General features: G+C 41.9%; 1 protein-coding gene and 1 pseudogene across 1 annotated transcript in view; both read right to left on the bottom strand.

The window, feature by feature from the left end:
• Pdss2 (decaprenyl diphosphate synthase subunit 2) overlaps positions 1-25,380 on the bottom strand; it is a 250,710-nt gene that overhangs the window by 96,070 nt on the left and 129,260 nt on the right. The window contains exon 3 of the mRNA XM_057761660.1: positions 17,875-18,073. Coding sequence (XP_057617643.1) covers positions 17,875-18,073 — 199 coding nt within the window. The remainder of the gene's footprint in view (positions 1-17,874; positions 18,074-25,380) is intronic.
• Positions 4,982-6,223, bottom strand: LOC130869464 (nucleic acid dioxygenase ALKBH1-like; annotated as a pseudogene).

Below are 25,380 nucleotides of genomic sequence, written 5' to 3'. Positions count from 1 at the left end.
CGAGGATGGGCAGGACTACACCTTGACTAGGACCGTTAGACAGTCACGTCGTTGGTTCTCTGTTTAAACTCTGATCACTACTCAGGGTTCAGAAGATGGACCTGGGGTGTTTGCTGAATCTCGTTTTCCCTCTTCCCAATGTGGCCACTAAATAAATCTCCTTTTTCTGCTACCCTCTTTTAGTTTGGCTTATTGAGGACAGGTAGCTGAACCTGTCTCGTAGCACAGATTGTGACCCACAAATTCAATAACATAAGGGGAGAACGGACTTCTGCAAGTAAGCTGTCCTTAGACTTCCACACATGCACTGTGGTACATGTCCTCCAGACCCCCAGAGTAAATAAAAACCCAAGAATTCCTTTAACTAAGTGGTATCCTTAAAGAGGCTAGTTGTTCAAACACCATTATGGGACTGTGAAGTCCCAGAAGCCCACATATCCAGAAAAACACTCAAGGTGGATTGTAGGACTTGTACAAGTTTTCTCAAAAGTCAGCATTCCTTGGGAACTCGTGAACCTGGTTCCCACCTGCCAGAAGGAGCCAGAAGGGACTGTAGTGGCTACTGGCACATCAAAGTTCATGTGGCCTCCAGACTCCCTCGGTCTATACTTACAAGTACTTGTTATATATTCAAAGTCCGCCCTAGCCTCCCGGCCCTTGGCTCTCTACAGCTACCCATACTCCTTACAATGCAGCTCCCCTTGCCATTCTCTCTCCCTATGCGCTTTTCTTCACCTCTGCTTCCTCACCATCTCCACTCTCCAGTCCCTCCACAGATTGGCATGGCCATATCCAGGCTACTTCTTTCTCTCTGCTTTGGATTCTTCTAGATGCCTCTGGATAGCTTCTCCTCCTTATTCACAATAAAAACCCTTCCCTCGTAAGGGAATGAATGGTCATGGACCATGTCTAAATGAACTCTAATATACAACTTTACCACATCTTACATACTTTGTAAGGTACTCAACAGACACATTCTTTGTCTAGATCATTAAGACAGTTACACAGGGATGAGCTGCAAGTGTCCAGTTCATCCAGGCCATTTCCTGGGTCTCATTTTACTTACCTAGTGTGGGGAAAGTCCTTCAGCCAATGGCCTTTGAGCATTCCCCTACACTCTAGGATTACCAACAACCAGCTCCATGTTCAAATGTATTTACATATCTCCATTTATAGCTCTGTAGTTTCTATTTGGTCTGAGAAAAGGTCTCATTACTTTGTAGCACAGGTTGGCTTCAAACTTGAGATAGTTGTTCTGTATCAACCTTTTACAGATATGAGCCACCTCCAGCTGCATTTAAAAATTAACAACTGTTAACACAGCTAGTTTGTTAGCTAAAACTTTTTTTTTAAAAAAGCAATCCCCCCATTGCTACTTTTTGAATAAAGGCAAATTTTGCTATTGACCACTGACTATTTACGATTGACCAAACCCAAATAATCATCATTTTAAATGCCAAATTGATTTCTGAAAAAAATGGCAGATAATTTTAAAACCTTAAAAATGTGCATTAAAAAGGGGAAAATGAGATGCTTGTGGAAAAGCTGTATTGCTAGAAAGACTATAACTAGGTGTTGAGACCTGAATGACTATTAAAGAAAATGAGGCAATTCTGATACCACAATATAACTGCCAACTGTTCTACTCTCTACCTTCTCCAACATGGGAGCTGCTGCAGAGGAAGTCCACTGTATCCAGGGTGGCACATTCAGCACTTTGTGTACTCCTATGCTTACGTCATGTGTGCACTGACACACTTCAGTTGTCAGCTCCTCTTCTAATTGGGCCACACGAGAAGGCAGATGTTTGCAATTCCGTAGCACCCCTAGGTTTGTACTGTAAAAGAGGGTCTGGAATATAGGCATGACTAGTGAAGGCAAAAGCAAGGGCTCATACCTCTGGCCTCAAGGCCATATCTATAAAAAATCCATCTAAAGGTGCCACTCTGCCATAAATAATTATATAACAGATTCTTAAGGTTCTCTGTACATCAGGCGTCAATTATCTTTTCCTGACTCACAACTCTCCGGGATGCTCACCGTTAGCCACCTTGGTCCAAACTGTATATCCATATCAGTGCCATGTTACCTAAACATGTGCCCTGGTCCTGTGCTCCCAAAACCAGTTCTCACATACTGGAATTGCAAGTGTGTGCCCACATCCAGTTTATAATCTGCTTCCTTCTTCCTACCCATAATATAAAGATAGTTTATTACGGAATGACGATCAGGGATGCCCAGGACCAATGCGGAGGAAAACTGTTGCAGGATATCTGATCACACTGAGACTGTACTATTTATTGGAAAAACTTGCTTCTAGTAGTGCTGTGGCTTAGCCCTAGGACACACCTTTAATCCAAGAGCTTTCTGCTTGACTACTGTAAACAGGATTAAGTAAAGTCAATCATAGGTGAAGAGGCGGAGCAAGCAACCAGTTGACGGGAAGTAAACATAGGATTATTAAGAAAAACCAAAGAGAGTAAGAGGGAGTCAGGAGGATGGATAGAAAGAATCACAGGAAGTGAAAAGGAGAGACATTCACTTTGAGGAGTCTTGAGGAGGAAGAGGAGGCTTCTGGGATGCTGGCTGAGGAGGATCAGCTGGATGCTTCTTCCACCTCTCTGAGCTAGCAGGCTTTTACCACAATATCTGGCTCCTGAGTCTTTATTGGTTAAAAACAACAGAAACTATTTTCTTAGCATGAGAGTGGACAATGGCTTAAGAGAAGAAAATGGCTTTTAGATTATATCTTTACTGCTTAGCATAATGCACACAAAATATTTTGTTGTGTGCAAATACCACTCTAACATGTGAATTAGTTGCATGAAATCATAACTATTTCAAAATAAATTTGAAGTTATCACTTTGTTACATGATCATGCCAATTACCATATGTATTTTAAAGTATCCAGACAATGGAGCTACTTAAGTTTCTTCACATGCATCTACCACGAAGAGTAAACTTAATGAACTGCACTGTTGCTGGAGTTCTGGAATATATTTGAGATTCTTTATATCTATGACATAGCTACAAGATCTTGGATTTTTCTAAGTATATCTGACTTTATTAACTTGAGTGTTTTGTTGTTATTCACATACCATGCCATCTTCATGCCAGGATAAAGCTCTATGTTGCCAGTTTTGACTCTTTCCCATTGAAATGGATTATTAAAAATGCTGCAGGATCCCCGGCGGCAGCAGAAATGCTTCAGGTCACCAAATGGTGGTAGTGGGCCATGTGGCGGAAGGCAGCAGACCCTGAGAGAAGCCAGTCCCGGGCAGGGAAATGGCTGAAGGTCCCCGAGCAGTGGCTGGTCCAGGGCAGGGAGACACGCAGCCGTGGGCAAGAGACAGAGACATGGATAGGCACGTCATGCAGAGTGAGGTTGGATATTTGTTTAGGTTATGGTAGGGAGGGGAGATGGGGAGAAGATCAGAAGGGCAGGGGGAGAGAAGGGAGAGACAGAAGCTGCCTCTCCGAGAGGGAGATGGAAAGAAGAGAGAACTCAGGCTGGAAGCTGAAGATCAGCCTGTCTCAGCAGATGGGGGAGGGAGTGGGCGTGGCTTGTTCTTAAAGAGACAGAACAATTATTACACCTATAGCTCTCAGATTAGAGAATATCAGAACTATTGAGAATCCAGAAGATGGACGTAATATTCCTTTGATTTTATAGGTAAGAAAACTAAAAGCAAACAGTTTCTTTTGCTTATCAGTTACTTCTTTAAAGTACTCTATGAAGTCTCCTTGATATTGTAGTGAAATATTTATCTCACTATTTACAAGTTAATAGTAATTGCTACAAATCCCAGAATTGATAAGTAGTCTGCAGAAAAAGATGGCTGACTTGAACTTCAAATTCTGAGTCTGTTAAACAACAAGTAGAAGAAGTGAAAGAGAATGAGAGAGGAAGAGAAGGATGTGGGGGGTAAAAGAAAAGGAAAACAGCTTGAGCTGAGGATCTAGCTCAGCTGGTATAATGCTTACCTGGCTTGCACAATGCCCCTTTTTGTTGTTGTTTTTGTTTGTTTTTCAAGATAGTTTTTTTTTTGTGTGTGTGTGTGTGTGTGTAGCCCTGGCTATCCCGGAACTTGCTTTGTAGACCAGGCTGTCCTCAAACTCAGATCCATCTGCCTCTGCCTCCTGGGTGCTGGGATTAAAGAAGAGTGCTACCACGCCCGCCAGATTTTTTTTTTTTTTTTTTTTTAGTTTAAGATGGGAGTGTTTATTCATGGAGAAAACAGCTAATAAAATACTCTAGAGACTTTCTTAGTCCATTAAAGCCAATTAAAAAGCCACCAGAAAGAGTTTGGAGTTATAAAAGACACACAGAGACTATTTTCTCTTTTCCTTTGTTTTACATGTATTTATCTCTAACTTCTTCGGGAGAGGGGGGCACTTTGTGTCTGTGTATCATGTAGCTCAGGCTGGCCTTTGAATTTGTTATGTATGTAGCTGGAGATGCCTTTGAACTTCAGATCTTCCACCCTTGGAGCGCCGGGGCAGGCCACACCACACCGGATTCATGTGGTACAGGGTAGTGAACCCAGGACACATGCATGGTAGACATGTGCTCTACCAACCAAGAGACAACAGCAGCTCCCGAGGGACACTCTAATTCCACTGTCTTCATGTGCATAAGATTCCTCTCTGAGGGCAGAGAAGAGTGAAGATCTCAAAGTATTGGATGACAACTAGGAGTTAGGAATTCTGGTTGCTGGTTCACAAATTATATAATGCTGAGAGGAAGATACTATTTCCTCTTAATAAGCTCTGAGGTAGTGACACACCATAGACATACGATCTCACTTCTTCCTCCTGAGATAACATCAGAGGCTGAGAAATCTGTGTGGATCATTATCATACCTATGAGGTATGACAAACACATTCCTGCTTGTATTGAGCTGGATTCAAACATTTCTCTGAGCGAACTGTAATTATTCTACTCTCTAAGACACATCCAGACAGCGGCATGACGGATGACTTCTTCCCTGCCCCTGTGTGAGGATTGCCTTGGGGCGAGAGTGCATGGCAACAGATCTAACCTTTAAGTCTTAAGTGTCAGAATTTAGCCTCGCCCGTTTTACTGGACTACTCTGGTCATCCAGATGGCACAAACCATCTGCAGTCATCTCTCTTTTTGTCTCCTCCATGGGTTCTTAGGGGAAGTCCTGGTTTGTGGCCAGTACCTGTCTAACAGTCATATTAACTCGAGCAGTTTTCAAATAGGTGGCACACACCTGCCAGTCCTCTACAGAGCAGGGCTCAAGCAGTGAATTGCTAGGGAGGACAGCTGGGAGAGGTGTCTCCAGGCAGTGAGGCAGGCATTCCCCATCAGGATGCGGAAGGACTCGAGGGACTGCATGATTTAACAGGCGGCTGAAACCTGACATCACCATGATGTCGCCACTGTGCATAAACATGGCTGTAGGGGCCTCATCTCTCTTGAGACCACCCAGGAGAAAGATGGCAGACTGTCCAAAGCTGAAGGACAGCAAGGGTTTGGAGTGATCTAGTTCAGATCTGTCCACATGGATTCCCAGTGTAGAGTCAAGGCAGTAGTAATTCAGGATACCTGCTTCTGCTTGGAACTCCTGAAATCCACAGGCAGCGGCGACTTGCTCTGAGAGGAAAGCCAGGTCAGAAGGGAAAGGTGTATAGTGATCTGCTGAGTATTTCTTACTGTCCCAGTTATAATGATACCCCAGGGTGACCCAGCGCAGTCTCTCTAGTAAACTTCAGGGTCTCCGTTTATTTACCTCTTTAGACCTTAGGAACTCTTTGCTCTGTTCCCACAGACTTTGGGTCTCTTCTTTAGTCATGTACTTGTCCAGGTTACACACATTAGGTTTCTGGGAGTATAACTTAAGGCACTGCTTTACCCAGTGCCACTGACATCCTGGGAGGAATGGGTTTGGGATGAAAATAAATCCAGGATAGCCTTCGAGCCCATAAGCCTGCCACTTGCTCACAGGCTGAAGTCCTGCCCTACAGGCACCACGATCAGTCATCGAGGACACATTCAGAGGAAATCTGACCACCTTGGGCACGCCGGGGCTCGGGCCGCGGGCCACGTGTGCCGTCGAGAAGTCGATGACCGCCCCCAGGTTCGCTGTCCCCCGCCAGCTCTGCCGGTAGAAGCGGGAAAAGTTTCCGGAGAGTGTCCTCTCCAGGCTCCGTCGCCACCGTGGCTAACGAAGCCACTGCCGCCGCCATCTTCTTCATCTCGAGGCTACGAACTGTCTCCAGATTTTTTTTTTTAAAGACAGGGTCTCAATTATGTAGCTCTGGCTGTAGTGATATAGACCAAGCTGGTTTCAAACTGAAAGATCTGTCTGCTTGTGCCACCTGAGTGCTGAAATTAAAAGCATATACCAGTACATTGGGCAAAGCCTTGGATTTGATCCCTGCACTGCATAATCTGGATGTGGTGGTTTACACTATAATCCCAGAATTTGAAACCCTGCCTTAAACAACAGCAGCAATGGCAACAACAAACCCAAAGCCAAAGTTAGACACTATGTTTTTTTCTGCTTTGTTGTATCTACTTCACCACCAGGTAAGGACTACAGTGGGTACACACGTTTGGTGTTTTCTAATCTCCTGTTGACTGACTATTGTGTGAGAATGGCCTCAGAACAAAGTAATTAAAGATATCCAGCAGGGTGAGATGACATAAATCTAAAATCTCAATACTAAGGAGGATGAAACAGGAGGATGGCAAGTTTGAGGGTAGCACAGGCCACACAGCAAGACCCTGTCTCAATTTAAAAGAGAACTGAAAAAAAGACAAACTGCCTGAATAGCAACAAATAATCGAATGCATTCCCAAATGCTTAAAAAGAAACATCCTTGGCACAGTCACACTGTCTAACAACCCCACTTTAATGTTTCCACAGCTATAACATCAGGACTGACCTTGGGGTCAGGCATTTGTCAGTTAATGACCTGTTGGACTAATGGCCTTAAGCTTTGCCTTGGGCTCACAACTCCAGCAGGTCATTAGCTGCTAGAAGGGCTCTCCCAGTCAGAGTCACTGTTGCTAAATAAATTATAAGCCCCTGCTCCTGGGCTCAGGCTCTATAAGCCCCTGCTCCTGGGCTCAGGCTCTATAAGCCCCTGCTCCTGGGCTCAGGCTCTATAAGCCCCTGCTCCTGGGCTCAGGCTCTATAAGCCAACTTCGGTTGGTAGCAATTTTTCCCTTTAGTGTCTCCAACTCTAATAGAGTTAAGAAAATGATGGAAATGCTAAGACAAAATTTATATCAATACAACTGAGCTAATGCATGAAGTGGCCTCAGTGGATCCTTTGAGTTCTCTTATGATTTATTTTTCACATTGGTAGAAAAGAGTAGGCATCTAATTAAAAATGCACAGCAGTTTGCAACTACATACACCTGCAAGTCAGTTGTTTGGAGCTTGAACCACACTTTTCTAACGAAACAAAGTTATAAAGAGGTGGCCTACAAAAGCTTGGTTACGTCATAACGTCAGAAATGCCATCCTCTTGTAACTAAGAAAGGATGACTAGAAAATAAAACTCTTATAATATCTGCAGCTAAATAAAGTGTGTGTGGAGCAAACAAGTACTTGTTAAATTATCTTTAAATGTTGGCTTAGTAGAAGGATGAGGGTACAAACCTGTATTCTATTCTAGAATTATTTCATTTTTAGCTATACTTCCCTATCACACCCTCTTTTAAAATTTTAAGATAGGGTCTCATGTAGACCAGGCTGGCTTCAAGCTAGTTATATAATGGACAGTGACTTTAAACTCTTGATCTTCTTCTCCTGCTTCTACCTCCCAAGCATGAAGATTACCATCATGCATTACCATGCTTTAATTCCCTTTTTCTTTTACAATTTCTTTAGCTTTCACAGTGATAGAGGGTGGTACTCACACTACTGGAGGATAGAAGTAATCATCAGTCTCAGCCAGCTGTGAAGTCTGCAAGGTACAATAGTGAACTGGCCTGACAAAATGTGCCGACTGGTGCAATAGTGGCACTAATGTTATGGGAGGAACCGATGGCTTTCTGATTGGCTCGAAGGCCCACTCCGTGAGGTGGAACCCATTTCTGGCACTGTTCACAGGGTCAGGAAGGGCTGGGCAGTTCATAGGCACTAGGGAAGAGCCTAATACTATTATACTGCTAAGTGGGCACAGTATTTTAATGACTACCAGTGACTTATTGCTATACTCACAAATCAGTACATCTCCCAACCTTATCAGAAAAGCATCTTGTAGTAAATGGCAATTAACGCAGAGACAATCAACTAGTCAACATGAAGAATATATGAGACTATGGAGTGCTTAGTCGTGAATGAACTTTGGGGAATAGGGGGCGGAAAGAATGTTAAGAGCCAGACGTCCAAGAAGAGCAAGGAAACAATGTTTTCCAGATATAACAGGGTAGTTACACATATGAACACACAGTGATTGTGACAGACAAAATCCTAGCATACATGGCGGGCAAGGTGGCCACAAAATTCCACTACTAGCTGAGGAGCTCCTGGCATTTGAAAACTGCTAGAAGAGGGAGTAACAGCTTCCTTTAAAGCTGGGAGGTCAACCATACACCGGGTCAGGCTCCACGCCCCCAAGTGCTCAAGCAAAACAAACTGGACTTGATGTGGGGCAGGGGACACATCTCAAAGTTGAGTGGGTAAGTAGGTGAAGAGGGTAGATATGGGAGGAGAATTGGATGAGGGGATAGATATGATAAAAACATATTGTATGAAATTCTCAAAAAATGAATTTCTCAAAGAATGTAAAAAAATATTTAAAAAATCACATCAAGTGCCAGGCACAATATACATTTTTAATTCTATCACTTGGGATGCTGAAGCAAAAAATTATTTCTTTGATTATTACCGTGTGTGCGCATGATGTAGAGGATAGGTGTATGTGTGTGCCATGGTGCATGTGTAGAGGATAGGTGTATGTGTGTGCCACGGTGCATGTGTAGAGGATAGGTGTATGTGTGTGCCACGGTGCATGTGTAGAGGATAGGTGTATGTGTGTGCCATGGTGCATGTGTAGAGGATAGGTGTATGTGTGTGCCACGGTGCATGTGTAGAGGTCAGAGGACAGCTTCACAGAATCACTTCATGGGTCCTGGGATTAAACTCGGGCTTACCTGTCAAGCCTCTACCTGCTGAGTCATCTCACTGGCCTTCTCTACTTTGGTGGTTTGTAACTCCAAGGAAAGGTTCCAAAAGAGGAAGGAAAAATCAAAGAAAAAAAGTGAAGACTTTTTTTGCAACAGTAAATAAGAGAAGGGAAGCGGTTTGAATAGGATGTGTAGGCACTTCACAGACTGACTGAGGGAAAAGAACTGAGGTGTAAGAAACAAAGACGGACACCATATACAAGCCTGTGGGATGAAGAAAGGATGCAGGTGAAAGAGATACTAGGTGGCAAAGTCAAGGGTCCTGAGGACAGGTGAAGCTGTTCATCAGTTGTTCGTGAACTCCCCAATCAGGAAATTTCTAGGTAAGATGGTTACAAGGCACAACAGTTAAGAACAATTCAACTTTGAAAATAGCTTCTCCTTGCTCATAGCTCTCAACAATTTACACCAATGAAAATGGAGGAGGCAAAGCTGGTTTTATAAAAATAGAATGGGATCTATAAACATGAAGGCAGCTAAATGTGTAAGAAGACCGTACCCAGACCTGGTGATGTAGGCCTGCAATAACAGGTAGGTGGAAGCAAAAGAATCTGGAATTCAAGTCATCCTTGATTACAAAGGGAGTTCCACACTAGCCTGGACCATATGCAACCATGTCTGAAAAAACAAGAAAAAGATTGCTGTAGCCAGTGCCGCCAACCACAGTGCAGACTCTGCTCAACACATTCAAAAGTTGTACTGTGGAGAATGCAGGGGTTTTGTTTTGTTTTCTGGGCGTGTTCTGAGTCCACGGTCTCTGCCTCCTCTAGTTTGTTGCCAGGTTTCCAGTTTGTCAGGCCTTGAAAGAAACATCCACTTTACATGATGGCAGGAGCTTTCCCTGCCGAAGGAATCCTACATTGTTTTCACTAAGGATTTTCGTGAGATAATGCATTTTAAAAGGCACGATATTTGTTTTCTTTCTAGTTTTTAGTATACTTTACATATACTAATAATTTATACTTTAAAAGCCAAGGAAGCAGACTCAGAAAATGAAGTTTATTTGATATGTGTCTGTTAGCAAATGATAAGTAAAGAGCAGAAGAAAATAATTTGTTTTGGAATTCTGAAGTGTTTTCATGATGGCACTTCCACTTTCCTATTTACTTCACATAGAGAAGGTCTCTCATTGTTACAATAGCTAACAGTCTACTTTCCTTTTACGTCGATTTACTCTGGTCATGAGTGGGTTATATGCAGGGCAGAACACTAATCTTGGGTGTCAAACTGAAGATGCTTAAGATATTAACCCAAGATATTAACACAATAATTGCTGAGTGTGTGGTGGTACATGCCTATAATTCTCAGTAAGTAGAGACAGGAGGATCAAGAGTTCAAGGTCAACCTCAGCAACAAAGAAAGTTTGAGGAGATCTTGGCCCACATGAGACTATGTCTCACAAAAGACACACCACCAAATAAATAATTTCTATAAGTAAAATATGCTAGTAAAGGAATAAATGCACATTGTCACAATAATGCCATTTCAGGCCTCTGATCCTGAATGCTGGGACAAAGCCTAGGGCCTGTAAGTACTCTACCACTGATCTAGATCTCCGACCTCCCAAGTGCCATATTAAATGCAGATGGCAGGAAAGGGGAAACCTTAAGTTCATATAATAGAGTATGGCTTTAGATTTCACTTTTGATATCATTTAGAAGGTAAAATTAATGATAACAGACAGGACAAACTAGGGAGATGGCCTGGCCAGTAAAGTTTCTGCGATGGGAAGATGAAGGCTTGCTTTCCAGCATCCATGTACCGTTCCTGTGTGGCAGAGCCTTCCTGTAACCCCAGAATAGCGGAGGTGTAGAGAGGGGGCTCCCTGGGGCTTGCGGGCTAGCCAGTTGAGCCAATCCCCAAGGTCCAGACTCAGTGGGAGACCCTGCCTCAAGAAGCCTGAGTGGTGGCTAGTGGTTCAAGCTTTTAATCCTGGTATTCAGGTGGCAGAGCAAGGCAGATCTCTGTCCGTATGAGGACAGCCTATTTTATATAGTAAGTTCTAAGTCAGCCAGGGATACAGAGTGAGCTCTGTGTTAAAATACATAAGTAAACAAATAAATAAAAATTGGGAAGAGAGCAACTGAGGAAGAACCTGACACTGATATCTGGCTTTTATATATGTATATGCATATGCCATCACTCTCACACCCACATGTGCGCACACCTAAATAAATACACACATACACACAAATATATGTATATAATAACAAATATATAATGTACATACACAAACATATAAAGAGATTTATACGCATAAATGAACATATTTACACAAAATTCTCCCTGTAAACAGCATATTTATGCCTGTAGGAAGACAAAATTAACATAAGGAGACATATCACTCTGTAAGGAGTACATCTGTGCTGCCAGTTATTCAGAACTATAAGTCACCAATGCTTAATCGGACAGTCCCCAAGAGTGACGTCATAACAATGCTCTTGGGTGTCAGGCAAGAGCAGACTGACTCTTTTATCTCAATGAAAGTTACTGGCCGGGTGGTGGTGGCACACGCCTTTAATCCCAGCACTTGGGAGGCAGAGGCAGGCGGATCTCTGTGAGTTCGAGACCAGTCTGGTCTACAAGAGCTAGTTCCAAGACAGGCTCCAAAACCACAGAGAAACCCTGTCTCGAAAAAAAAAAAAAAGTTACTGCAGGGCGGGAGGGGGGAGTGCAATGTGAATTTACTTCTTTAAATATTAGGCATATCACTATAAAGTAAGGACTCTCTTTCCTCTCTCCATCTCTCTTTCTCTCTCTCACACACATATGGGGGGGGCAAATATTACTCTCTAAAATAGTCTTACTTGCACTTTGTCATAATCTTAGACTAGAAATCTAGTCTAAATAAACACCAAAGAAAACCCGTCAGGACAAGTTATAGCAGCTGGAGAGATGGCTCTGCGGTGTGGAGCTCTTACAACTCCTGTGGAGGACCCAAGTTTGGTTCCTGCACCCTCAAGTAGCTCATAGCCCCTGTAATTCCAGTTCTGGGGGAGCTGATGGCTTCTTCTCATCTCAAAGGGCTCTTGCATGCATGCGGTATATACACACTCACATAATTTCACACACTACACATACATTTTAAAAAAGTCTTTAAATTATAAATTATAGTGTTTCTATTTTATCATTCTCCCTCTAATTAAATGTCTCTGTGATAACTTGATGCTCAGAAACTAGAAGTTTAGATTCAGGAATGAGCATACTTCAGAGCCTTATAGCATATCCTACAAAGCAACTTAACAATGGTGTGAAGAAACTTAGGGCTTCAAAGGCTTGAGATTTTAGTCCAGGTCTTTTACATAACGAAGTACTAAAATAAAAAGTTCCATAATTGAATGAGTGAAAACCCAATCGTTAATTTTTAAAGTCACTCTTGAATTCAAAATCTTGTTAATTTGTATTTGTGACTCCATCTATAATAGTAAGAAGACTACTATCTCAGGATTAAATACCAATTTCTATATTCAGGAATATTTAAAAACCTAAGTGTTACCTAAGGCAATTATCTCGAAGACCCCTAATATCTTTAGGGAAAAGCTGAAGGGAGAATAATCGGCTTTGCTAATTTTACCCTTGGCAATTATAAAACAGGTCTGAATTTCATCTGACTGCAGCTAACAGTCATCTGCCCTTGGAGGCAGAGAAACATACTGTAAAGCTTGTACACAAACCCACTAGCAGAAGAAAACTGGAAACCAGTAGAATGAATAAGCCATAAAATACTAAAACTGCTGTAAACACGACAACTTTAATCATCAAGTTAAATAGATCCTCAAAAAAAAAAAAAAAAAGCAGGCTGTCACCATGAAAAACAGTGACATAATAGAAACAAATTCTGTATCACGTTCTGCCTGATCTCTCATTACTGTGGTGTCTATTTTGTCTTTATTGACAATTTTTTTCTTATTAAAGGAAATTAAAACATTAAATAAAACCTAAGTATACCAAGATAATAATCATTTTTAGATGTAAGTCTTTTTTAATAAAATAGGTCCTCTTCTATAAAATATTCATATTCCTTTAAATATTATTCTGAGGAAAACAGAGCCAAGTGTTTCAATGAAAGGGCTGCTTCTGAATATGGGGAAGTGTTTTGTCAAAGGGAACTCTTGACTTCACACCTTCGTTTCCCCTCACTGTCTTTGCAGTTCAGAGTACTGTTTACACAATTTGAACCTCATCTATTATGATCAATGAAGGCTACGAAATGCCTAGATTTGGAGCTCAATCACGGACTGACCTGGTACTCTAGTTCCTTCATAGACAATGAGTTGGTGAGGCATCTTTTGGGAATGAGCCTGCAGAACCTTTAGAAACCCTTTCAAGAAGAAGGCAAGGCAGGTCCATATTTGGAATGAACAGGATAAGCTTAAGATTAGCGCAACCATCCAGCGCAGAAAGAAACATATTATTGTCTAAAAAGGATTTTTTTTTTTTTTTTTTGGTTTTTCGAGACAGGGTTTCTCCGTGGCTTTGGAGCCTGTCCTGGAACTAGCTCTTGTAGACCAGGCTGGCCTCGAACTCACAGAGATCCGCCTGCCTCTGCCTCCCGAGTGCTGGGATTAAAGGCGTGCGCCACCACCGCCCGGCCAGATTTTTTTTTTTTTGCTGTGTTCAATACAATGCAAATGTGAAGGAATGATGTGCGCAGAGGCTGTGGAGGTACAGGACCCCCAAAAGAGAGGGGTCCTGGTCATTCTTATTTCTCGGGCAACTGTTGTTGGACATGTTGAGGTTTCTCTTTTCTTTTTTCCTGGTCTTCTCTTTGTAAATCAAGTCATGCTGCTGAAATCCGGTGCCTAATGGAGCAGATGGTGAAGGTCTTAGGTTCTGGAACACGTATAGTGATGCCTTTGAATGCTAAACAGCAAGAGCAGATTTCACAGGCTGTGAATCTGACTTGATTTTGATGGTAATAAAATGTCCATTTTCACTAAATTCAAACCACAGTGAAAAAAGAATATGTGACTGACACAAGCTAGTTCAGGAAAAAGAATGCTTTAAATATTATTTCCGCAAAGGGAAGTAGCTTACATCATTATGGCATGATTGGACACGGCACCTTTTAAGTGGCTGGGATAACGTTCCATAGTGTGTGCTTAACTGTCATGTGTGAAACCCTGGGTTCATCCCAGTGCTGCAGAGCAGTGCAAAGCAATTCAAACTGACAATGAGAGGAAAACAAAGAAATTCTTTTCAAAGTATTGAGCCTTCGTTCCTTTTCTAAGGTAAGACCATGTTGAGGCTACTTCCCAAAATACAGAAGTAGGTACAATTAAGTAAAAGATCTAGAATGTTTCCTGCCTTTGGGTTTTTGGATCTAATCCTTTTCGGCTACTGTTTATGCCTATAGGTTATCATGTGCTGAAAACTCTACCAAACTTTCACATGTGGAGGCATTCCCTTCTCCATGTACGGCCCATAGTTCTCATAGATCACAGAGGGTCTGGTAGAAAGGTGAGATAGACCATGGGGGTCAGTGACTCCCAGGGACAATTAAAGACTCACTCTTGTTTTTGTTTTTTGTTTTTTTTTTTTTTTTTTGGTTTTTCGAGACAGGGTTTCTCTGTGGTTTTGGAGCCTGTCCTGGAACTAGCTCTTGTAGACCAGGCTGGTCTCGAACTCACAGAGATCCACCTGCCTCTGCCTCCCGAGTGCTGGGATTAAAGGCGTGCGCCACCACCGCCCGGCAAGACTCACTCTTGTTTTAACATGTGGATCCCATTGATAAAATTAGTAAGACTCAACCAAATACATGGTAGAAATAGAGGAGAAAGGAGTCTGAGCTAACTCAACTGGGAAGAAATCTGAGGCTCTTCATCTGTCTCGTGTAGGTAATTAATTATTCCCGTGTGGGTAGAAAACAGACATTCAGCATTTTCGAATTATATTCTCCTTTAAAAGCAATGGATCCAGCTCATGTGATATGTGCTGTTGACTGTGGTTTCTGTCCTGCCCAGTTCCCGCAGTCATTACGTCCCAAAGAAATCACACACAGAGGTCTACATTAGTTATAAACTGATTGGCCCATTAACTAAGGCTTACTATTAACTCTTACAACTTATATTAGCCCATTATTCTTGTCTATGTGAGTCACGTGGCTTGATACCTTATTCAGCAAGGCAGTCACATCTTGTTTCTTCTGTGGTCGGGACAGGACTGCCAAGGAATGGGCTTCCTTCTTCCCAGAATTCTCTTGTTCTCATTGACCTGCCTCTACTTCCTGCCTGGTTGTCCCGCCTATACTTCCTGCCTGGCTACTGGCCAATCAGCATTTATTTAAAATATAATTGACAAAATACAGACAATTGGCCCACACCAATGTGCTACCCTAAAGTGCAAAACCATGGTGGAAATGTTGAGCAGAATGCGACTGTCTCTCAGCATCTATTAAGGCACATTCTTCATCTCCTTCCCTGAGATGGTGACCAGGCCATTAAATTCCGGCTAAGAAAATGTATGCAGAAGGATCTTGTAAGACCTCTGAGAAAAGTGCAGACATTGCATTATCCAAATCGCCATACAAGATGTGTGAAAATAGCTAAAATCTCACACTTTCTGAAACAAGTACTGAGCTACAATTAACTTCTGTTTTTGTATTGGTAGACTCAAGTCAACAACTATTTTCAAAAACAAATTTTAAGAGAAATAAAAATAACATATTCACCTACATTAAATACAAATTTTAGAATATTGATTATCTGAATACTAAAATATAACAAGTAGAGGAGGCTGGAGAGAGCTCAGTGGTTAAGAACACTGGCTGTTCTTCCAAAGGACTTGGGTTCAGTTCCCAGCACTGACATATAGACCATCTATAATTCTAAGTTTCAGGGCATTTGACATCCTCTTCTGAACTCCATGGGCATCATTTGCACATACATGGTGCACATAAACTCATGTAGGCCCCCTGTAGCCCCCAAAATGAAGTAGATTATTTATTTATCTAGCTTGCTATTTATTTTTGAGGCAGTTGGTCTGGCTGGCTGGCCTGGAGTCTGCTATGTAGACCAAGCTGTTCTCAACAAAGAGATCTGCCTGTCTCTGCCTCCAAATGCTGAGATTAAAGGTGTCTGCCACCACATCCAACTTAGAATAATTATCTTTGATGCATATTCACATACTTTAGTTGATTTCTTAGCCTTATCTAATATTGTGTTACTGGGGCTGGAGAGATGGCTCAGAGGTTAAGAGCACTGGCTGTTCTTCCAGAGGTCCTGAGTTCAATTCCCAGCAAGCATACAGTGGCTCACAACCACCGGTAATGATCTGATGCCCTCTTCTGACCTGCAGGTATACACGCAGACAGAACACTGTATACATAATAAATAAATAAATCTTTAAAAAATATTGTATTGCTGATAATTTTGTTTGCCTGTATGTATGTCTGTTCAGTAGAAGTGACCATGGATACCAGAAAACGGCACTGAATCTCCTAGAACTGAAGTAAGAGACAGTTGTTATCTGTAGCATGGGAGCTGGGTATTGAATCTGGGTCCTTTGAAAGACCAGTCAGTGCTCTATTTCCTTAAAGAATGTACTTTTAAAAGCTGGGCACTTGTGAAATGTGATTATCTTAGCATTTTGAAGGCTGAGGGGAAATCGCCATGTTCAAGCCCATGAGAACATATAGAGGTCATTCATTGCACCTGGAGCTAGGCTAGTGGCTGGAAAGCTCCAGCAATCTTTCTGTCTCTGCACAGTTGTGAGTTTGAATCAAAAGGATCACTACAAATTTGAGGTCACAAAGTGAAATCATGTCTCAAACAAACAAAAATATGCCAAAGGCTATTTATAATCTTACTAAGTAGTAGACTAATTAATATTTTGATGTTATTTCCTTGTAATTTCTTACTGTTGTTTATTCATTCCTTTATATATGGGAATTTTTTTATAATATAGGTAAGAACTGCCTAATATGTGTAAGTTTTTAAATTCTACTTTTCAAGTATATTTTATGATGTGGACTCTTTCCTATGCTTTTTAACATTTTTCATAAAATTTCAATGCCTATATAACATTTATTTGGATACATCACTTAAGTCCCTCACAATTTGACATTTACTTTGCTTACTTTTTAAATATTACAAATAGATCTACAATGTTGCAACAGATAGACCTGACTATCAAAACTTCCATTCCAGATTATGTTGTTCAGATAAATACTTTAAAAGTTCAAAGGACTTAAGTATTTTCGGTCTCCTTTCCTCACTCACTCTCTCTATATCTCCCTCCCTTGCCACCTCTCTCTTTCTGCCATACTTGTACATGCTAGGCATGCATTCTATATTCCCAGCCTTGCTCTTTTATTTTGGAGATCACTCTATAGCCCAGAGTGGCCATGAACTTGTGATAATCCTCCTGCCTCATTCTCTTAAGTGCTTTTTTTTTCTTATTTCTTTTCTTGAAACAAAGTCTGGTTCTGAGGCCCAGGCTAGCCTTGAACTCACAATCGCCCTGCCTCTGCCTCAGAGCATGGAGATGACAGTCTTGTGCCAGTATACCTGCTTTTCAAAAGCGTTCCCTAGAGTTAATCTCTTTTACTTCATGTTGACACTGCCATCATCACCTTGCTCAGTTTCAGTGAGCATCCACACAGGGGGAGCTGAGCAGCAGGACGCACGGACCTCCGTGGGTTCAATAATCAAGCATGAGACACCCGAAGGCCATGCAGGCACAAGTGAACCTTGTCTGTCTTTACCTTGGTGTTCTGTAGAAGAGCTAGTCCATTGCAGGCATTTGCTAGAAGAAAGTCTCCACTCAGGATAGCTATTTTGTTTCCAAACTGCATGTCTTTTAGTGGTCCATCAGAAGACTGTAATTCACTTAAATTTACTATCCCACGGTGCACGAGGAGAGCAGTGTGTATAAGTTCTGTGATCTCTGCCAAACTTCTTTGACTAAAACATAAAGAAAAGGTTTGTATAAGTGTCAAGACTGTATCACTTTATGACCAATGCCATGCTCATGTTTTGGTTTTGGGGGGAGCAAAGGGGGATGTGTCCTTTTCTAATAAAACTTTTAGAAGTTTCTCTATTGACTCATCCGGAACTTCTCTGTAATCTCCCATACTGTAGCCGACAAGTCACTTGTCTTAGAGAAACGACGGCCAGGAGCGCTCCCCTCCCAGTTTCACTGAGATACATTGCTCTCAACGCACACTTCTTCACCTCACTCTGAGAACTGTCAGTTTGATCATCAGGTTAAATGTGGATATGAGTAAGGCATGGGCCAAATATTTTACAAGCATGATCTCTTTTAGTCCTAAATATAAAGCTAGGAGATTTTCAGAAACATGGTGTTTTTTCAAGGACCATGTCTTCCAGACTGACAAAGGATGTATTCAACTTTAGTAGGAAATAAGGCAGAAAGGCCTGAGGAGTCCACGATTCAGGACTGTATCTCATGAGATGTCAGGGGATACCTGTTTCCTTTGACATAAATTTTTAGAGTTTGCACACTTTGTATAAGAATAAAAGTATTGCTTTTATAATCAAACAAAAACCTCTGAGTATTTGATCCTGTGGAATAAAATCTGATGGAACAAATGCATGTGATAAGTGGAACAAACAAAACAAATCAACACCTAAGATCAGAGTACGGAGGCTTATGCTCCAGGACCCACACTCAGGAGACGGCCATGAGTTACACACTGAGTTCCAGCCCAGGCTGGGTTACACTGTGAGACCCTGCCTTAAAACACCACAGGAACAGAAACGGCCCCCTCACACATTAAAACAAAAGCAAGCAGTCACTGAAAATTTAAGCCTCCCCTCAACCCTGTGATAGGTGTTATTAATCCTCAATTATAGGGGAGAAAATCGTTGCACACAAATGAAATGAGTTCTCAAGGGCGCAGTACTGTGGAGCTGGAACTCTGCTGGAATCTAACGAGTCTAGATGGTTCAATGTGAATATAATGTGCTTTCCAGGCTCCCATTTCAGCCCCCACATTAACTCTGGGCTTGGCTGTGCTACTTGCTTGCCCAGCAGAACATCAATAAACAAGTCGAAAGCAAAGCTTAAGGAAAGCTCACAAAACACACAAGCTTAGGCTGCTTTTAGGCTGTCACAGAGTCACATGAACCTGGGCCGAAGAGTCTTTCAGTCAGTTCAGACGTACAAAAGATAAAATGGTGATGTCAAGACACCAAAGTGTACAATGGCTTGCTATGAAATAATAGGTATTTGATAAGAAAATTAAATACTTAGGAATGGCGCTGCTATAACAAAAGGCTTCACTGAATCTGTGGTTTCAGTCTACACAATGTGCGGGACTGAAAATGGGTCTCTTTTAGCATAAGCAGAAAAGGAAGTTAGCAAACTGTTCCTGGGAAAACTCTGCTGAAGCAACAGGAAAGATAGGCACCTCTTACTAGCTAAAATAAATTATAAACTTAGAGAGCCAGGTAAGGAGATTTCAGGGAGAATGCTGGAAGTATGGGCTAGCTTTCGGTGTGTAATATGCAGTGTATATGGATGCATATTCAACATAAGAGACAGACAAACTAAAGAGAGTTGTTCAGTTTGCAAACAGCATAGAGCACAATAAAAGAACAAAGACTTGCTAGCCTGAAAATAAAACTGTTTCACTTTTCCAGTATAGCCAAAAAAAAATTCACAAAGAAATAAAGAGGTAATGTCAGGAAAGGACTTAAAAGTATGGGTTGACAAAAAGGCTCAGCAGGTAAAGGCTTGGGTTTGATCCTCAGAATCCATGTGAAAGTGAAAGGGGAAACCCTGTTCCCTAAAAGGGGTCCACTGACCTCCTCTGCTGTGCTTGCAAGTGATGGTGGTGGAGGTGATGGGTAGTATATAAATATATTCCCAGAATTTGAGAAGTGGAGGTAAATCAGGAGTTCAAGACTATCCTCAGCAACACAATGAATTTAAGGTTAGCTGTGACGGTGATGGTGACGGATGACTTCTTGTTCAGACATAAAAGCTTTTAAGTTTTAAGGGAAGTACCCTTAGCAGGTTCACTCTCAGAATAGAGAGGTTTGTCTCATAAAGAACCAACATGAAGTAAAAGCCATAGAAATCTCAAAGAAGGGTTAAGGAAGTTTATGAGTTTGGGCTAAAAGTAACTGATGCTTATGATGAGGGAAAGCTCTGGAACGACCTCTGTGTACAAACAGCAGACAAACTCCGAGCATCGCTCAACCTCATCGGGGAAGCTCCTTGCAGCAGACCCACCACCAGACAATGTGCAGAGGACTAGCACTCAGTCCTGGATGGGATGTCTCTGTCACACCCTTTCTCTCTAGGTCGGGGCTCCACAGGCAAGAGAAGGTGGAAAGATGAAGAGTCAGAGGTGGTGTGGGACTCAAGAAAACACCCCCCAGACACAGACAAGAGGACGGCTCCACACGCGAATCCGCAGACTGCGACAGCGCACACAAGACCAGCACAGGCTCGTCAGACAGGGCCCAGTCACGCTGGGCGAGAGAAGTGCCTTATTATGACGATTTTATCATTGTTATTACCATTAGGTGTAGTGCAAGCCACATCACAAGGTGGAGGTTCTGGGTGGAATGATTTTTAGGGAGTATGTTCTCCCCTTTCACCTTCACATAGATTCTGGATCAACTCAAGCTGACCACCAGCGGTACTCAGAAAGTGGCCGGTCAAGTGTCCCTGGGTGTATCACCCACACTCCAGGGCAGGCCCCATGCCCAGAGTAGTGGGCTAACAGGACAGACTCCATGTGCTTTGTTTTGGTATTTTTGTCTTACTCATTTTCCTGTTTTAGTTTGTCTGTTTTGATTTTCCTTTTTTGCTATTTTTCTTTCTCTTTTTCTTTCTTTCATTTTTGAAAGAGAAAAAGACTATGAGTAGGGAAGAGTATGACCAAAATACATTATACAATAAAGATTTGTAAATAAAATTAAAAGACAGCAGTAGATCACTACATAGCTCTAAGTATGAAGCAATTCTCAATGAAAAGAGAGGCAGCTCAGAGGACAGAGTAAGTGTTACAGAGAATGGTGAATCAGGAAGCTACTTCTGGGGACTAGGGCTGCGCCCTAGCCAAGAAGCATTTCTTGTTTCTAGACTAGGGAGTCCTGACAACACGATTTGGATTTCAGAATTGCTATGGATCAGGTCTTATTACCATACAGTTCTCAGGTGGCCCCCAAACTCCTGGCCTCAAGCAATCCTTCTTTACCTGCTCAGCTATCATTCCGTCCCCTCAGAAAAGAAGTTGTAAGAGGAGGAGCGAAGACGTAAAACCATCTTTTTAAAAAGTGATTAAAAGAAAGGACTAAGAATTTTATTATGGGGCTGGAAACATAGTTCAGTGGTCAAGAGTGCTTCTTGTTCTCCCAGAGGGCCATGCCCATCTGCAGCTCACAAATGCTTGTAACTCCAGCTCAGATGATCTGGCACCCTCTTCTGGCTGCTGACAGCGTCCTATACACATGGCATACACTCACGCAGACATACACATAAGTAAAACTAAAACTTCAAAAAGATTATTAGTATCTCACAAATACTTTGGTTTTATAAAACTATTCCCTAAAATGAAAGAGAAGAAACTGAAATAAAATTGGGGGTGGGGTGGGATGTGAGATCTAGCAAGAGTTAAGGAGAGGAGTGGGGAATGAATATGATCAAAATACACTGTATGCATGTATAAAATTCTCAATAAGTTAATATAACCAGGCGTGGTGGCACACGTCTTTAATCCTAGCACTTGGGAGGCAGAGACATGCAGATCTCTGAGTTTCAGGCCAGTCTGATTTACAGAGCAATTATTTATGCAGCTAGAGCTACATAGAGAGACCCCATTTCAAAAATACCAAAAGGATTAATAAAAGTATTTTTAAATTCACATTGTCACATTTGACAAAAAATAGCAGAATGAAATCATGAGTAAGTATACAACATAGAAAAGTTAAGCATTATGTTAAGTCCCTCATGCAATTTAGCTTGGGAAAGAAAAGCCCAGCAAGCCAGAAGCTGTAGGTGTTCTAAACTACCCTAAGCATGAAAATGAATAATTATGAGCTTTAAATAAAGACATCTATAATAATAAACAGCATTAATTAAATAAATAAGAACCTTTAAATGCCACATCACCAGAAATAAGAACAATCATAGTAATAATTAAGCGAAAAAAATCATCATTTATTGTAGTGAGCACTTACAAAGCACTTCCATTTGTACTACCTACCTGCCCTTCTAATGAGAGCAGGCCCAGGGAGGGTAAATACTTGCTGTAGAGCCTGAAGTTTAGAAAGGACAAACGTACAACTCAGAGCCACCTTGTCATAGTGACCAATGACAATGTAAAATGTTTATTTACCTAATGAATAGGAAGTGGCGGGGGGATGGGTGGGGAGGAGGGGGAGATAAGCCAAGGATATCAAAGTATGCCACAGTGGCATATGCCCCTCCCCCCAGCTTCCCACCTTATTTCTAAGACCATGGAGACAGTATGTGAAGAACAAGCTTGCCTCTAAAATAATTAGTGCCCCCACCCCTCTCTAGGGTCTCACTGTAGCCTTGGCTGTGCTGGAATTTGATATGAAGATCAGGCTTCGAACTCATGGAGATCTGTCCTCTGCCTCTCGAGTGCTGGAATTACCATGCCCAGCATGTTTTGTTTTTGGCTGTTTGTTTCTTGTGTTTTTCATATTTTATTCTTAAGTATGTATATATATGTGTGTCTGTGTGTAGGTTTGTAAAGTCTGTGAGTGGTACAGGTACCTGAGAAGTCCAGACAAAGACATCAGATCCCCTGAGCTGGAATTATAGGCGTTTGTGAGATACCCAAAATGGATGGGTAGTGCTGGGAACCAAACCCGGGACCTCTCTGGAAGAGCGGCAGATGCTCTTAACTGCTGAGTCATCTGTCCAGCCCTAAGTTTGTCCCTTTTAGTTTAAAGTAACTGGAAAAATTACTCAAAATTTCCTCAAATAATTTGATTAGAACCAAATCAACAGACTTATCCTAATCAGCAGTCTAGCTTGAGGATGATTCTCCTTTGGCCTGAGTGACACTATAGCTCAGGTGTGGAGCCCTTGCACGCTCAGGTCATGGGTTTCCTCAACACTGAGCGACACTATAGCTCAGGTGTGGAGCCCTTGCACGCTCAAGTCATGGGTCTCCTCAACGCTGAGTGACACTATAGCTCAGGTGTGGAGCCCTTGCACGCTCAAGTCATGGGTCTCCTCAACGCTGAGTGACACTATAGCTCAGGTCATGGGTCTCCTCAACACTGACAGGAAGCAAGGAAACTAAAGAACAGATTCCTCCCAGCTCTCAACTTCTGAGATTCAGGTTTTTGTCGTTTTTAATTATTAGACTAGCAGGTAATTGTTAAAAAGAGGAAACCATTGCTACCATCGGCCCCCACTTTCTGTAGGAATAGGAACGGAGTGTGCAGTTGTTTTTAAACCTGTTCTGTAATTACCATCTAGCGCTGTGCTCGACTTCTCAGGTTTTATCAGATGAACAACTTTGGATCACACCGTACAAAAGTACAATATAGCGGGCAGCAGGGAAGCACTGCAAGAGTAACGGAATCCAAGAGAATTTGTTTCTTATTATTTTATTCCAATTTTAGGTACCCAAAGCAATTTAGCTTTCAGTGCACTGGATCTAAAAATTACTTTAAAGCACATATTTTTTGCACTCTTGGTTATTCATCCTCCCTGTTTAGCCTTGCTTAAAAAGTAGTAGTTAATAAATAAACTGGACGTGGTGGTACTCATGAGGATCACAGGGACTTGAAGGCCAGTTTGGCTACTAATGAGTTCTAGGACAGCCTGGGGTACAGGTTGAAATCTAGGGGAACCAATGGTGTGAGACCACAGACTCAACCCTTCCCAGAATCCCCAAAGACAACAACAACAAAAGAAACTCAACAAAACCCCAAACCAACCTACTTACAAAAAGTGACCAGAGTAAGGAAGTATTTGCTGCATTGAAACTGATGAATGTTTTTTACAAGAATTTAGGACCAAGATGTCCCCGGCGCTGCAATAGTGGCAACTATATCTTGGGGGTAACCTACAGCCACCTAATTGGACTTAAGGTCCGCCCAATAGGAGGGAATTCATGCCTTGTACTGTAAACTTAGCTAACCACCTGAACACGAAGGATCCTAGAGAGCCTACGACTGCTGCTTAGTATAATTCCCAGCTGCACTCTAAATACCTACTCCTATGTCTACAGATAAGCATAGCTTCTTTTTGTAGCAGACAGATGCCATCACAGAAATCCACAACTGGTCAAAATGCAAAGAACAACTGCCTGTGGGGTATCTACTGCCAACTGTGTACACGGACCACACAATCCCTATACCCAAGGCTCGGGGGGCATCACAGAAGAGGGGTAGAAAGACTGATGAGCCTGAGGCTCAGAACATCTGCTACAAGAATGTCTTCTATATATGACAGGGAGTTGCTTCCATTAAATCTCAGCAGATTCTATTTATACATACATCTGTATGCATGTCTGTATGTTTCTATGTAATACTAATAAAATGGCAGAGGTCATGACATTGATAGAGATTGGGGGTCACAGAAGGAGCTGGAAGAGGAAAGTGTGGAGTGAAAATCATGTAAATATAGGACTCATATAAAATTGTCAAAAAAAGTTAGTAAATTTATACCCCATTAGTCTCTTTGAATTATATATTAAGCAATTTCATTTGTTTTTGGTTTCGTTTTCCTCTAATACTTCCCTAAGATTTTAGCATACTATGTTTCAGAAATAAGAACAGCAGACATTGTTAGTTATCTACAGTAAGGCAACCTCCTTATTAGTAACAAAGCTTTATTATGTCTGAAGTGGCCGTGTACTCCTTTAAGAAGATCTCATTAGCTGGGTGTGGTGGCACAGGCCTTTAATCAGAGCACTTGGGATGTAAAGGCAGGAGGATTCTCATCCTTTACATAGAGTCCAAGGTCAGCTTCAGCTACCTAGTTTCCCCATGACAAAACCAACAACCAAAGAAAACCCCAAAGATCCCTTCAGCAGTTGATTTAGCTCTGTGTTCATATGACAAGTCTATCCAAAGATATATATGCAGAAGTCTAGGAGGTGGGGTATCTGAAAATCTATTAACTCTTAGTAGCAGGAGACTGATTCAGTTGGTACGTACCTTTGACCTTTGCGGCTTCACAGTCTAGACTGTGACTGGACTTAGAGGTATAGTTGAGACTCAGGGATCTAATGTGCCCACAATCTGTGGGC

Source organism: Chionomys nivalis, chromosome 2 (assembly GCF_950005125.1).
Source record: "Chionomys nivalis chromosome 2, mChiNiv1.1, whole genome shotgun sequence".
In the NCBI taxonomy this organism is placed as follows: Eukaryota; Metazoa; Chordata; class Mammalia; order Rodentia; family Cricetidae; genus Chionomys; species Chionomys nivalis.
Note: the sequence above shows the minus strand (reverse complement) of the source record. Positions and strands in the feature narration are given on the sequence as shown.